General features: G+C 35.5%; 1 protein-coding gene across 1 annotated transcript in view; it reads left to right on the top strand.

Moving 5' to 3' along the window:
- Nucleotides 1-526: 526 nt before the first annotated feature.
- LOC127557383 (guanylate cyclase soluble subunit beta-2-like) overlaps nt 527-14,868 on the top strand; it is a 77,952-nt gene continuing 63,610 nt past the window's right edge. The window contains exons 1-2 of the mRNA XM_051990717.1: nt 527-652; nt 1,510-1,583. Coding sequence (XP_051846677.1) covers nt 527-652; nt 1,510-1,583 — 200 coding nt within the window. The remainder of the gene's footprint in view (nt 653-1,509; nt 1,584-14,868) is intronic.

Here is a 14,868-nt window from a genome sequence, read left to right as displayed (position 1 = left end):
CATTTTTCCTTTTTGATTTGATTTTTCTTATACATCAAGATAATTGTATAAATATATATGTATATGCATATATTGAGTTTAAAATATTGTTACCATGTTTAATATATAGGATTACTTACTATCTAGAGGAGAGAGGGAAGGGTAGAAGGGGGGGATTGGGACACAAGATTTTGCAAGGGTTAATGTTGAAAAATTATCCATGCATGTCTTTTGAAAATTAAAAAGCTTTAATAAAAAAAAAGTTTAAGGCCCAAGAGACAGATGAGTTTCCCACTCCTTATAATACCACTTTTGGTCCCTTTCAGAGACATGGCCTGGAGTAGTTGATAGAGGACAGGCTTTGGAATCAGGTTCAGGATTGATGGTTAGGTACCTGACCCATGCTCTCAAGTGTCTCCACCAATTTTGTGAGACTGTAAGATAAAAATAAATTTCTTTCCCTCCCCCTCCCACCATGTTTAATACCTTTTCAGCTAAAAACTCTGAATTTCTTGAAAGCTCTGTTTGGAGGTCACTCAGTTGAAAAATGTCAGACAACTTTAACTCCTCAGTCCCCCTTATTCCTAAGAGTAAGGGCTGGGGAAATTCTGAGGAGAATGGTGACAAGACCCAAGCAGGTGTGAAATACCTGAGCCCTCAGCATTCTTTACAAGTGAAAAAGTTTGGGGGAGAGGAGAGGCTCCAAAGCCAAACCATGAGAAGGAGAATGTATAGGAATGGGTCATCCCTTATATTATATTTCAAGAAAGTATATGTTTAATGAGGCTTTCCTTATTATTATTTTTTTGGAGGCAATCAGGGTTTAGTGATTTACCTAAGTCATATACCTATTGAATATCTCAGATGAAATTCAAACTCAGATCCTCCTACCTCTAGGGCCTGCACTTTATCTCCCTGTGCCACTTAACTGCCCCTTAATGAAGCATTTCAAAGGAAATATCTTTTGTCAGATCCTGGGTCCAATTTTTGAAGGTGGAAAAATAATTGTTATACCTTTGTTCATTACAGGGCCTATGCAACTAGGAATTCTAAATGCTGTGGAATAGAAAGGGGGGACATGGAATGAGTTGGAAAGCTAGCAAAAAAATGTTCTCTCCTAAGGGCAATTGTTTGTTCTCTCTATGCTTTCTAGATCATCTAAATACAGATGTATATTCCTGCCTCATCCTCTCCTCTATTTTGGACTTAATCTTTAAACAAGGCCAATATTACTATTTTCAAGAGGAATCTAATCAACATAGAATGCCTCTTCTACCCTTCTCTAATTATAATTTGGTTTCAAATTTAGTTAACCTAAATTCTCTATGGAAAAAAGAAAACTACTGATGGGCTGCTAGGTCTGCATGAAGCTAAGGCTCAGTATAACTATTAAACAAATCAACTCACTGGAAACAAGAAAAAGGCATAATTAGTTTCCCAAAGTGGATGTCATTTCACTTACCCTAAAAGAGACCATTAAGTTGTCTATAAATGCATTTTTATGCCTCTTTTTCTTGGTTTCTCTTCTAGTATGGGTTTATCAACACCTGCTTGCAATCTCTTGTGATTGAAAAATTTGGTGAAGAGATCTGGGAGAAACTCAAGTAAGTATTTTAACCAAAGACGATGCTGTTGATGAGAAAGCTATTTTCAAGGGTGATTGGAGGGTGGGGAGTGAGAAGGAGGGCTATTTACTAACCCTGAGGAAGAAAGAAAAGGTAGAAAATAGCCTTTCCTGGTTATTAAGTATTTTAGGTAACTGTTCTTTGCTCCTCAAAAGCATCCTGGGAAGAGAATAGTATAAATGTCATCATATCATTTATATACTTTTACCTGGTGAAACCATTGTCTCTCATGGATTGAAATATAGCCTATATATCTATGGTACCTTCTCTCTCTCTCTCTCTCTCTCTCTCTCTCTCTCTCTCTCTCTCTCTCTTTCTCTCTCTCTCTCACTCTCTCTTGAGCTTCAGTCTTGCATCATTAACTTCCTATTTTCATACTGTATTACCACAAACAATTCACATTAATATGTTAACAGTAGAAGTCTTTATCACCATCTCCCCCCTACACATAACTTGTTCAAATTTCCCTATTTCAGTGGCATTCCTAGTCAAATCCTGTTCATTATTCTCAACTCCTCAGTATCAATTGTGAAATTTTGTCCCCTCAATCTGATAGTGTTAGAGTGGTCTAGATTCCTGGTGGTCTAGAAGTCAGTGGCTATAAGAGAGTTATTAAGAATTCCATTTAAATCGGCCGTAGGTTCTAGGAGTGAAAGAATTCACTCATTCCTGAATATTAGTTGCAAATGAAAAGTTTATTGTTGGATAGAAATCAGTTTACCCAGAGACCGACTTCTATAGTGGCAGATCTATGGAGAATGGAGTTTTGCACTGAGAACACAGAAAGTCCTGGCAGCTGAGTGAGTCATCGAGGTCCATTTGCAAAGACTGTAATTGATGGAAGCTTATTATATTAGGTGTCTTGGCAGAGGTTGGGAAGCCCAAGCAAGTCAGATTGGGGGCTGGTTCAAGCCCAGATCTCCTATTGGAATTCAAAGGGATGCTTTTGACCAGGATTTGTAATTGAATGTCTGACATCCTGGAAAGACAACTTATTTGGGGAGAATATGCCTCAGCCAGGAGGGGCTGGGAATCTGAAAGGAATCACAGATCAATAGGAAATACAGTTTCTTAAAGGAACCACAACCTGCTTCAAATCACACTAATTGCTACTTGTACAATTGCCGTCTTGTTTCTACTACCTGGACTACTACAGTGGTCTTCCAAATGGCCTCCTTGACTCAAATCTCTTCCCATTCTAATGCATTTCCCCAAAGCTGCCAAAATATTTTTCCTTAAACGCAAACTGGACCATGTCACTCCCCTCGTCAATAGGCTATAATGGCTTTCTATTGCCCTTAAGATAAAATTTAAATCATAAACTCCTCAGCATGATTTCTAATGTTCCTTTATAATTTGGCTCTAGCCTACCTTCTCTGCCTCTTTATACATTATTCTCCTTTGCATATACTACTTTCTAGCCAATTGTCCTTATTGGTCCCTCACATAGGGGACTCCATCTTTCATTGCCATTCCTATACTATACTTTCTCCTTTCCTCTACCTCATAGGATTCTTTATTGTCTTTTTGACTTAACTTTAGAGTGAGCCTTTACTTACTTAACTCAGACCCTTATTCCCTCAAATATTTTATTTTTAAAGTTATTTTACTATTTTATATTACTTATATATATTACATAATTATGTATTTCATAGTACTCCCTCAAATAACTTACTTTTGTAGTTGTTCTGTCATTTGTGATCCCATTTTGGAGTTTCTTGGCAGAGAATTTGGAATAATTTGCCATTGGTTTCTTTTTTTCTTTCTTTATTATTTTTTTTCTGAGGCAATTGAGGTTAAGTGACTTGCCCAGTGTCCACAGCTAGGAAGTGGTAAGTATCTGAAATCAGATTTGAACTCAGGTCCTCCTGACTTCAGGGCTAGTGCTGTATCCACTGCACCATCTAGCTGCCCCTAGCATTGGTTTCTTGGCAGGGATCTTGGAATAATTTGCCATTTTCTTCTCCAGCTCATTTTTACAGATAAGGAATTGAGGCAAACAGGGTTAAGTGATTTGCCCAAGATCACTCTAGCTAGTAAGTAGTTGAGACTGGATTGAATCCAAGAAGATAAGTCTTCCTGATCCGAAGCCCAGTACTATCTATCCTAACTGCCCAAGTATTTTTTACTTATTCTAAAAATGCTGTATATGTAATTGTTGTCACTCTCCCCCTCCTTCCCTTAAGAAGGTAAGTTCCCAGAGAGTAGGAACTGTCTAATTTTTGTCTTTGTAACTCCTAGCACAATACTTGACACATCATAGACACTTAAAGAAGTGTTTATTTATTTGACCAGTCCCAGCAAGATAAGTAAAGCAGTTGTTGTCTGCTCAGTTCTTTACAAGTTGGTTGAGATCATTTAAGAAAACTTTGCTTAAGCTTTCCTTTTCAGTAGATGGTACAGATACTTCACTGCCAGAGTACTAGTTGAAAACACATTAAAAGAGAAGAGATGCACCAAAAAAAGATTTCTCATAGCATTTTCAGCAGAGGGAACAAACAAGGTGTCCTGGAAGGCATAAGAACTTAAAAATTAGTTGTGAATAAGAGATTTCAGTAAGCGCAGAAAAGGGATAATACAGTTTAGAGAAATAAGTACATAGACTGAACCCAATTGAGTGAAAGCTGCTGTCTAACTCTTCTACTTTTTTATCTTGGTGATCTTAATGTGCCAAATCCCTTTCAAATTGAGCCTGAAAAAGAATATTAAAATCATAGGACATTAGAAACCTACAAAATTTCAATGGAACTGCATCTTTAAGCCACAAACAAAACCAGATTTAAAGGTCAGTCAGCTATTAAATTTGTATTTTATTAGATTCCTACTTTGGAAAAAACCCAGCTATTTCAAAATATGAAACATAGCAAGGACAATATTTGCATTACAAAAGCATTCTTTTCAGTGGTTCATTTTTTTAAAAAGCTCTTCATTGTATTGAAAATGAGATTTTAAATTGAACTCAAAATTAATATGTACATGATTTTAAGGGAACATCTTTTGAGTAGAGTGAGGCACATCCATGCTTTATACTTCCACATTTATTGGTAAAAAACAAACAATCATAAGCATCATCTCTTAACCCTCCATTATTCACTATATTCCTCCCACATCTGCTAAATTTGTAGGTTACTAATTGTACTCCTGAACTTCAACGAATTCTATTGATTCTTCTTTTCTTTTTTTTATTCTGAATTGAGCAAAACCAATAAAAAGAACATTTCCACATATTAAGTAGAACCAAGACTAAAGACTATACATAATACACTCTCTCTCTCTCTCTCTCTCTCTATATATATATATACATATATATATATATAATAACAGTCTTTTATATACAGATTGCTTTTTAAAAGGACAAAACCAATTCAATGTTTTTTTCTTATAATTTATTGTATTAAAAAATAAGAAAAAGAAAAAAACAGAAAAGGAAGACAAAACAAAATGAAACAAAAGATAACATTGTCATGTGCTCAGCAAAACATCAGGGAGGATTCCAAATATATAACAACAATTTACCAGATCAAGAAAGTATAAATATTAATAGAAGAAAGTGTATTCACCAGTGTCCATCTTTTCTTTACTTCCTTGAAAATTGTTCTTTTGTTCTCTGTTGCTTATCTTTTTTTTTAAACTTTATTCTTTTTTCCCCTTTTCATTTCCATCTCCCTCAAGAAGGCTAGTAGTTAACAAAGGATATGTTTACATATATAGATATATACGTACACAGACATAGATACACACCTCTCATGCCCTGTTCATATACAAATATATCTTTCCTATTCCTTTATTGCTTTAATACTGCTCCTAACTTATCTTGCTATTACTTAACCTCCCCCCACACATGGATCCCTCTTTTGTCTGCTTCCCCTACCCTTTGCTTCCCAGTCTATTGCCTATTTAACCAATTTCTGATGTGAATAGATTTTCAGAATTATGAGCCCTTCTTCCACCAATGCTTCTTTGTTGATTCTTCCTTTGTACCCCATTTGTAGAATTGTCATTTTTGCTTTAACTCTGCTCCAATCTTTCTTTTGAGCTGCCCTGTTATTAATGATGTCTTAAATGTATGGTATTCATTTTTCATTTGTTAAAAAAACACAAGCAATTTGTCCTTGTTGAGTTCCTTGTAATCGATTTTTGGTACTGGCTCACATATGTTAAATTTTCTATTAAATTCAGGTTTGGTTGATAGAAAGTCCTGAAAATGTGCAAGTTTGTTGAATATGCGTTTTTTCTTGTTCAATATTACACATAATTTTGCTGGATATGATATTTTTGGTTACAAGTGTAGTTCTTTTGATTGTAGGTAGATTTGATTCCAGGACTTGGGGTCCTTCATTATGGCTGCTGCTAATTGTAGTTCCAGCATATTTGGATTTTTTTTATTGTTTCTTGCAAAATTTTCTATTTAATCTGGGGTTTTTGAAATTTGGCAATTATGTTCCAATGTGTTTTCCACAAAGAATCTCATTGAGATGGTGATTGGTGGATTTTTTTTTTTTTTATTTCTACTTTCCTCTCCTGTTCTTTCTCTCTAGGACAATTTTCTTGGATTATTTTTTGCATTATTGTGTCAAAGTCCTTTTTTAAAGTCACAACTTTCAGGTAGTCCAATTATTCTTATATTTACTCCCATTTTAGAATTGAGGAAGCCAAAAGCTAAACAACTTGACCAGAGAAACACAGCTAGTAAGTATTTGAGGCTGGATTTGAACTCAGGTTTCTTGGTCTGTTCTCTAGATCTGTTCTTATAAGATGTTTCACATTCAATTTTTTCATTCTTTTTAATCTGTTTTGTTATTTCTTGGCCTTTCATAGCTTCACTGGCTTCCCCTTGCCCAATTCTAATTTTCAAAGAGTTATTTTCATCTTTAAAACTGTATCTCTCTTTCAGTTGGTTAATTTTTTTTATCATCTTCTTGTTTTTCTTGGGTGGTTTTTATTTGTTGTTTTTTTCCTCAAGGTCTCTCATTTGATTTTAAAATTATTTTTTTGAGTTTTTCTATAAATTTGCTCTGGACAGGAGGCCATTTCATGTTGCTCTTTGGGATAGAAGCTTTTTTTTTTTTAAAACTAAAGTGTCCTCCTCTGAAAATGAACCTATTCCTATTGAATCCTATTGAATACCTATTCAATGATAGAATTTTTTCTTCTTTGCTGGTTCTCTTTTTTTAATAAGAGGTATTTGTGTATGCACCTTTACTCATGGGGTGGGAGGATGTACCTCAAGTTTCCCTACAGCTCTCTCCTCTGACCAGGCACCCCAACCCAAGAGCTCCACCTTCCTGCAACTGCCCACAGCCAGCAGCATCACTGCCCCGACTGCCTCTGCATTCAAGAGTCCTGAATCTTTCTCTTCCAGGTCTCTGTCTCATTAGCACAGCTGGGCCTGGCATTTCCAATTAGCCAAGGTTCCTTCAGTCTTCCTGTACTCAGACCCCTTCACTCCACAAACAGTCTAAGAGGTTAAAGTCTCTGTAGTTCCTGCTGAGGCTCCAGCCACAACCAGATAGTCTGAGAGATCCCCACTTGGTGTTTCTGCAAAGCTAGCCTGGAGGTATTTTCACTTTACACATTAATCTCACTGGTCTTTCTTTGGATCTTCTCAAATTGTATCAGAAGAACCCCTATTTTGTACCAAGTCTTCTTGATTTTTCACCAGTCTATGTTCACCCCAAGATGCAAATTTGTTTTGTTTGTGGGGGAAATTGTGAGAGCTTGGAATTTACCAACCTATTCCACCATCTTCCCAGAATCCTCCCATCAATATGATATTTTTAAAACTGTCCTTTTTCCTTCTGAACTCCTTTCCATCCTAAAATAATGACTCTCATGTCTTTTCTTCTCTTTTTTGGGCACTCCTATTGCTAGCTTCTCTTTACTTTCATTTTTTTTTAAAAGGAAAAACAAAACATTGAAGAAAATTTTTTTCCTCTACAAGACTGTAAATTTTCTGAGAGATGAATTATATAATTTTTCATCTTTATCTCCCTGGAATTGATTGCAATATACCATGCATAGTAGGCATTTTACATACATCTGTTGAATTGAATTAAATTGAAGAGAAAAGGAAATGGGGAAGAATACCAAGGAGATGTGAAAATAACTCAACCTTTTCAGAGATGTGACTTCGGGCAAGTGGTTTGACCTTTCAATATCATTTTCCTTATTTTAAAAAGAGACATACTTACTTTATTTCCCTTATAGATCTTATTTGAGAAAAGCATTTTTTTTCCAGGTGTAAAGTGATATATAAAAGTGAGCTATAATTATCAAGTTGGCTGTTACTGAAAATCTAAATTAGTCCAAAGATTTTGATTAAAATGACCTGGATTGCACACCTCCAACTCTAACTATTAGAATCCTTTTAATCTTTCAAAATAGAGACCAGGTGCCCCATCCCTTATAAAGAATTCAGGTCTCCTCTCTGGTTCAAAAATCTTCATCAAGCCAATTAAGTCAAGTATTATTAATTTATTCTTAGCCCAGTATGTGTTATCTCCACTACAGACTGCTGCTGGTGGTATTATAATGCTGGGTCTGGAATCATGAAAACCTGAGTTCAAATCCAGCCTCAAATACTTACTAGCTGTGTTTCTCTGGTCAAGTTGTTTAACTTTTGGTTTCCTCAATTCTAAAATGGGAGTAATAACAGTATCTATCTCCCAAACTTGTTGTCAGGATCAAATGATATAAAATTTGTCAAAAGTCCTCAGCACAGTACCTGGCACATAGTAGTCATAATATAAATATTTATTCCTTTCCCCAGATTGCTGCCTGGCTATGGAGTCAGAGGATCTGGATTCAAAAATCCCATCTTTGATGTTTACTTACCTTGGGCAATTGAATTAACTTCCCTGGGTCTCAACTTTTTCATCTATAAAATGAGGGAGTTAAGAACTAGCAAAGGAGGCTGAGAAGCACAAGTAGAATGACAAGAAGAAAGGTAGACAGGAATGAAGATAAAACATGCTATTCACCTCCAGACAGTGAGGTAATGAATATGATACAAAGGAAAAGATGTACATTCTCAGACATGGTTAATAGGGGAATTTGTTTCACCAGACTATGTAAATATGTAACATAGATTATTTTAAAAAAATTGTTCAGTGAGAATGGGGGTTAGCAGAAGGGGCAGATTAAGGAAAAATACTTTTTAGAAAAATATAAATGATAAAAAATTTTAAATGAAGGAGTTGGTCTCAATGGCCCCCAAGGTTCCTTTTTATTATATATTTCTATATTCTCTTCTTTCATACTTTGTTCTAGTTATCATTTTTTTCTATCTTTTCATATTCCTTCCCTTTCCCTGTCACTACTTTTCAATTACTATCAGGAATGCTGGTTATATCCCTACCTGAGCATATCCCTTTACTGAAGCAATCTGAATAATAGAGTGGATGAGTGGGAGAAGTTTCAATGAGAAGTAATGTATCCAAGAACATTGGAGTCAGTAAGTGAGAAATAAAAATCTTCATGTAGTCAGTCATAACAGTTTGGATATATTTGGCATCCTAACAATTTGTGATGAATAAACAAGCTTACATCAGTATTTGAGGTAAAGTTCAGTTTATAGAAAAGAGAAGGTTGCCATTCTTCAAGAGGAATAAATTCAAGCTCATGAATGGGGTCAAAGATGGCTACTAATGACCATGGATTATTTCTATTCTATTCTCAAAGGCACTGAAGGCCAAGTGTGTAGACAGCAGCTCTAGGTTCAAGTCTTGATGGGCCAAGTTTTAATGAAGAACTTTTTCTGCACTGTTGCTATTCTGATGATGAAGGAGTAGACAACTAGGAGAAGTCCAATTTCTCCTTTGGGCAGCTGGTGGAGGGAGTAGGGTGATGGAACAGTATCTAGTTCCAGATCCAATAGAGAAGGGTTTCTATCCAACTTTATGCATAGGTAGAAGGCTTGATTTGGAGTCAAAGAGTTTAGGTTCAGATTCTAGCCCTGGCATTTATTAAGTGGCTAAATTTGGCAAATTCTTTAACTTTTATGACCCTCAGTTTCCCTTTCTGTAAAAGGAGGGAGTTGAATTGGAAGGACTCAAAGATTCCCTTATACCTTTAAATCTACAATCTGTCAACATGGACTTGCCCCAGTCATGTTTTTTAGCTTTTCCCTAGAGTTTTATTCTCCTTGGCAGTGATTGCATGGCAGTGATAGGGGAAAAGACAGGGTCATGAAATGACAGAGAAATAAGAACCAGAACAAAGCAAGAAAACAGAAGGTAATAGAAATAATCATAAAGGCTCTCAGAGGCCATTGAAACTAATCCTCTCTTTTTGTTAGTTTATTTTTATTTTAATTATTAGTTTGTTTTCCAAAAAAGTATTTTTTATTTAATCTGCCCTTCCATTAACCCCCTTTCCCCATAAGCAAATATTTAAAAAATATATACACAAGCAACTTCAACATTTGCTTAAAACATATAAAGGTTGAGGGACTTGTGCAAGGTCACAAGCTAGAAAGAATAGTATGAACATTTATATAGCACTTTAAGGTTTACAAAGCTCTCCATATATTTTCTCTTTTGATCCTTAGAACAATTCTATGATGTAGGTGCAATTATTATTCTCATTTTAGAAGGAAAGAAACTGAGAGACTGAGAGACATGAAATGATTTGAGCTGGATCTCATAACTAGTAAGTATCTGAGACAAGATTAGAACTCAGGGGATTTTTTTTTAACTCCAAATCCAGCACTCTATCTACTATAGTATATTGTCTCTATTATTGGTATAATATTATCTTGAATTTCTTAGGATGCTTCTCATTTTCTCACAGCCCTTTCACTTCACTTCCATTCAATCTAATAGACATTTATTAAACATCTACTATGTGTCAGGCACTATGCCAACAGGCAAATGATAATTACTATATTTCACCCTTAATAATGGTCCTGAAACCCAGATGAGGCAGATTTTATTCCTATATAAATGGGAACTTTTTAAAAAAATTAATCTGCCCTTCCATTAACCTGAGTTTAAAGGAAACTGAGCCTAAGAAAAAGAAGATTTTATGGGAGAAATATAATTGAAGTGCTATGTTAAAATAGGGAGTAGAATTAACCCATGACTTAGAACAAAACTAGGACCATAGGGCAGAAGTTCAAAGGAACCAGATTTCTGTTTAAATAAGGAAGAACTTTTTTTCAACACAATGACTGGTTAACAGCATGATCCTCTAACACCAGGATGTTGGGTAGTGGGAAGATCTATCAATCTTAAGAGTACTTCTTGCTTTCCTTCTTTGCAATTTCCCCTGATAGGGACTGACCAGAATATGGTCTGCTTAACTGCTCATATGGTTTGGACAACTCTATCCCTTTCAGTGAGATCAAGACTCTCCAGGCCTTAACCATCTTCCTTGCTACTACTTCCTAAAATCCTCCAGGCTTGCTATCTTCCCTATTTATATTTTCTGCAGAACCCTGATGCTGACATCTGATTTACTGATAGAGTTTAAGGACTCCTAGTTCTTGATATTTATCACTCTTCTTCCCTTAGGACTTCCGAGCCTTTCTGTCTATCCTGGAGCTGAACATTTTCCCCCATGTAGTATCTCTTTCCATTAGAATATGAGGTCTTTGAGAATTGGGACTGTCTTGCTGTTGTTTTTCTATTCATATCTCCAGTCCTTAACATAATAAATGCTTTTTCATTTGTAAAATTCATGTGCATAATAAATGCATTAACAATTAATTTATTAATGCAATTATAAGTTTGAAGGGTATGTTGAATCAATCAACAATTATTTAAAGTAAGTAACTAAGTCATCCCACTTAAAGTAAGCGACAAGAGGCTATACCCTTACAGTTTGATCAGGTGAGAATGATCAATCAGAGGTGTGAACTGGTGTGAACAAGACTTTTCTTTTTGTAATGTACTTAGTACTATGTGATAAATCAGGTTACACTCTAGGGATTTCATAATGAAAGATGCTTTTGTCAACTCCTGAACTACCACGAATATTTCATTATAGTTAGAAGTCATGTTTTACAATCCTATATGTCCAATATGAATTGGCGAAATGGTGCTATGGAAAGAGTATAGGCTTTGAAGTCAGACTCAGGTTCAAATTCCAGCTCTGTAATCTACTGTCTGTGCGTATTTAGGCAGGTCATTTATTCTGAGCAGTTTCCTCATATGTTAAATGAAGGAGATGGGCACACTGTTGTGAATTGTAACCCAATTTCTAGTGCAAACTTTAGTACTTTTATGATGGATCTATGACTTCATTGTGGATGATCTTTCCACTGGTACAAGCGTTTTATTCCTCAATAAATTTTTATCCCATAAATCCTCAATACTGGCTATCATTAACCTTCACTCTCACTACATGGTTGATGTTCCCTCATGTTCTTAATAATGTCTTTTATACCATTTCACTGTAAGTCATCCTGGTAATATTCCTCCATTATAAGTATCCACTTTCCCTTTCTTGGAAAACAAATATTTATCTTACATGATGTACCCAGAGATACTATAGCTCTGGGGTACTTAATATAGCTCTACTCTGAATCATCTTTACTATTAATAATGATTGTCTTTATCCAAACTGCATGCAAAAGACTCGCTTTTATTTGTGGTGGATCTTCCTATTTTATGTCATGAATATTTTTGATCATTAACATGATCTTTGCTGAGATCATGCATTTTCATGACATATGATACCATATGACATCACCTGAATGTAAGTGGTGTTAAAGATATGGGTGGTTGAAGAAAAGTATTAAATTGTTCATATGTTTTGACCACATGATTACACTGCTGGGACTAGATATACCCACAGGAATTTATTGACAGTGAGAAAAGACCCATGTGTAAAAAATATTCATAGCGGCATTTTAATAACAACAATAATCAAAAATTCTTGAAAAAATATGTGTCCAACTTTGAACAATGGTTTCACAAACTATGATGTAGATAGCTGGATGTTTCAGTATGTAGGGCTGGGTATGGAGTCAGGAAGACTTGAGTTCAAATCCAATCTCAGACACTAGTTGTGTGATCCAGAGCAAGTCACTTAATTCTATTTGCCTCAGTTTTCCCATCTGTAAAATGGGGATCATACTATCTGCCTCCCAGAGTTATGAGAATCAAATAAGATAAAAATTGTAAAACTTGGCACAGTGCCTGGAACATAGTAAGCACTATGTAAATGTTAGTTATCAATATCATCATTATTATTAGAGTATAGTAGGATAGTCCTTGTGTGTAAGAAATTAAAGATTATGAGGAATTCAGAGAAACATGCAAAGATTTGTACTAAGCAATGAAGAATAAAGAAATCAGAGCTAAAAGAACAATGGTCACAATATTAAAATGCCAATGTGAAGAAGCAGCAAAAAGGTCTAGTCACATATGACAGCTATTTCTAGAATAAAATGATTCTTTCTTCCATTTCATCTTCTTGGAATTTCAGGGAAATTTCAAGCATTTGTAGGTGGTTCTCAACTACCATTGACTTGAGCTCCAAAAAGCTGTGTTCTCTCCATTTGTTTAGGTCAAGTTACTGGAAAACCAGTCCCATTTACTTAACACTGATTCCTTAATTAGTTTTTGCAAAGGCATATTCATTCAAAGATATAGCAAGAAGCAAGTACAAATATATATATATATATATATATATATATATATATATGATAAATCTTCTTTTTAGATTTTGCTGGCATGGGTTTACAAGTTTGCTTCAGAAGCTCACTCCTTGTTCCCTATAGTATAGATGCTGGGCTGACTGCAACACTTGACCTGGGCTCTTTTTATTTTCCTGTGGCTTGCTCTTCGGATCTTTTAAAGATCTCACAGTTGCAGACCCCATTCTTTTTATGCAGACACCATAAGAGTAGAATTGACTGAAGTGCCCCAGAAACAAATGAAGCAAAAAGAAGGTAGCTGAACCTGACAAGCCTTTTTTGATTACTCTGAAACCAGAGTTTCCTCTTTACTATGGGATTAGTCAGATAGAATCAGTTTCATAATTTCCATAAAGGTTCCAGTATTTCTAAAGCAAGTCTCTCTTTTTTTTTTAATTTAATAATAACTTTGTATTGACAGAATCCATGCCAGGATAATTTTTACACAGCATTATCCCTTGCAATCACTTATGTTTCGTTTTTTCCCCTCCCTCCCTCCTCCCCCTCCCCCAAGATGGCAAGCAGTCCTATATATGTTAAATATGTAGCAGTATATCCTAGATACAATACATATTTGCAGAACCGAACAGTTCTCCCATTGCACAGGGAGAGTTGAATTCAGAAGGTAAAAATAACTCGGGAAGAAAATAAAAAATCAAATAGTTCACATTCATTTCCCAGTATTCCTTCTTTGGGTGTAGCTGTTTCTGTCCATCATTTATCCAATGAAACTCAGTTAAGTCTCTTTGTCAGAGAAATCCACTTCCATCAGAATACATCCTCATACAATATCGTTGTCGAAGTGTATAATGATCTCCTGGTTCTGCTCATCTCACTTAGCATCAGTCCATGTAGGTCTCTCCAAGCCTCTCTGTATTCATCCTGCTGGTCATTCCTTACAGAGCAATAATATTCCATAACATTCATATACCACAATTTACCCAGCCATTCTCCAATTGATGGGCATCCATTCATTTTCCAGTTTCTAGCCACTACAAACAGGGCTGCTACAAACATTTTGGCACATACCGGTCCCTTTCCCTTTTTTAGTATCTCTTTGGGGTATAAGCCCAATAGAAACACTGCTGGATCAAAGGGTATGCACAGTTTGATAACTTTTTGGGCATAATTCCAGATTGCTCTCCAGAATGGCTGGATTCGTTCACAACTCCACCAACAGTGTCCCCGTTTTCCCACATCCCCTCCAACATTCATCATCATTTCTTCCTGTCATCTTAGCCAATCTGACAGATGTGTAGTGATATCTCAGAGTTGTCTTAATTTGCATTTCTCTGATCAATAGTGATTTGGAACACTCTTTCATGTGAGTGGTAATAGTTTCAATTTCTTCATCTGAAAATTGTCTGTTCATATCCTTTGACCATTTATCAATTGGAGAATGGCTTGATTTTTTATAAATTTGAGTCAGTTCTCTATATATTTTGGAAATGAGGCCTTTATCAGAACCTTTAATTGTAAAGATGTTTTCCCAGTTTGTTGCTTCCCTACTAATCTTGTTTGCATTCGTTCTGTTTGTACAAAGGCTTTTTAATTTGATATAATCAAAATTTTCTATTTTGTGATTGGTAATGGTCTCTAGTTCATCTTTGGTCACAAATTTCT

The sequence above is a fragment of the Antechinus flavipes genome, chromosome 3 (assembly GCF_016432865.1).
Source record: "Antechinus flavipes isolate AdamAnt ecotype Samford, QLD, Australia chromosome 3, AdamAnt_v2, whole genome shotgun sequence".
Lineage (NCBI taxonomy): Eukaryota > Metazoa > Chordata > Mammalia > Dasyuromorphia > Dasyuridae > Antechinus > Antechinus flavipes.
The sequence above is the reverse complement of the archived record's forward strand: the minus strand, read 5'-3'. Positions and strand labels throughout refer to the sequence as shown.